Here is a 902-nt window from a genome sequence, read left to right on the forward strand (position 1 = left end):
GGAAATCCCTGAGTCCAGCTTTGCAGCCTTTGTACAGGAGTACATTCCCAGGATCCATGGAAAATACTTAGAGTCCACCAGGACGTTTTCTTAGATTGTTTCCAACTGTTAGAGGAGTTCAGGACGGTCTGGCCCGGAACCCTTCTCAGTATCTCAGTTCAGGATTACCCACTGAAAGCATGAAACAACAGAACATACATTTTAGGAATTAAGGCCGCTCTTTTTTAACCTCGCTGAGGGAACAATCTCTGACATGAATGGCATAGAGAAAACTGGGCATTCAGCTCGGCACAAGCAGGAGTTGCCTTCAAGCCAGGCCTTTTCCTCTGGTGTTGCACAGACCTCGGTCTGAGGTCCGGCATTCCAGCTGCCCAGCACTCTCTCGCCGGCACGTTGGACAGGCTAGTTAACTCGGCAGGTGCGGATCAGGAGCAGCTGCAGGCGAATGAAGACCGGAGACGTGATCGGGCCGAACCAGAGCTCCCGAGCCTGCTCCGCCAGCTTCTGGCACAACAGCATCTCGAAGACGAACTTGAGGCTCAGGACCGTGAGGACCCAGAAGAGGCGGAGGACCGCCAACCTCTTCTCTCCGTCCCGAAAGAGGCGCACAGACACGATGGTGGTGATGTAGGTGCTGAGCCCATCAGCGGCGAAGAAGGGCATGAACACGGTCCACCAGGAAAGGCCCAGGGCCAGGCCATCCACACGCAGTGCCAGCAGGACAGAGAACACCAACAGAGCCAGCAGGTGCACGAAGATCTCAAAGGTGGCGAAACCCAGCCACTGCACCAACTCCCGGAGCGAGAGAGAATCGCGCCGGCGGAGCGCGGGCCGGGGCCCAGCCAAACGTGGCCCCTGCGGGGCTCGCCAATGCCTGCCGCTCGCCCCCACCCTCGGCCGGG

The 902-nt window shown here is 58.2% G+C and overlaps 1 protein-coding gene across 1 annotated transcript; it reads right to left on the minus strand.

Moving 5' to 3' along the window:
* Positions 1-402: 402 nt before the first annotated feature.
* On the minus strand, positions 403-894 carry LOC103254508 (transmembrane protein 203-like; the record flags this gene model as incomplete). Its single annotated transcript, XM_008052584.1, has 1 exon — positions 403-894. A coding segment is annotated over one exon (492 nt), but the record flags the coding sequence as incomplete, so codon positions are not given.
* Between the last annotated feature and the right edge of the window lie 8 nt (positions 895-902).

Source organism: Carlito syrichta, unplaced genomic scaffold (assembly GCF_000164805.1).
Source record: "Carlito syrichta isolate Samal-C Ts95f unplaced genomic scaffold, Tarsius_syrichta-2.0.1 Scaffold282849, whole genome shotgun sequence".
Lineage (NCBI taxonomy): Eukaryota > Metazoa > Chordata > Mammalia > Primates > Tarsiidae > Carlito > Carlito syrichta.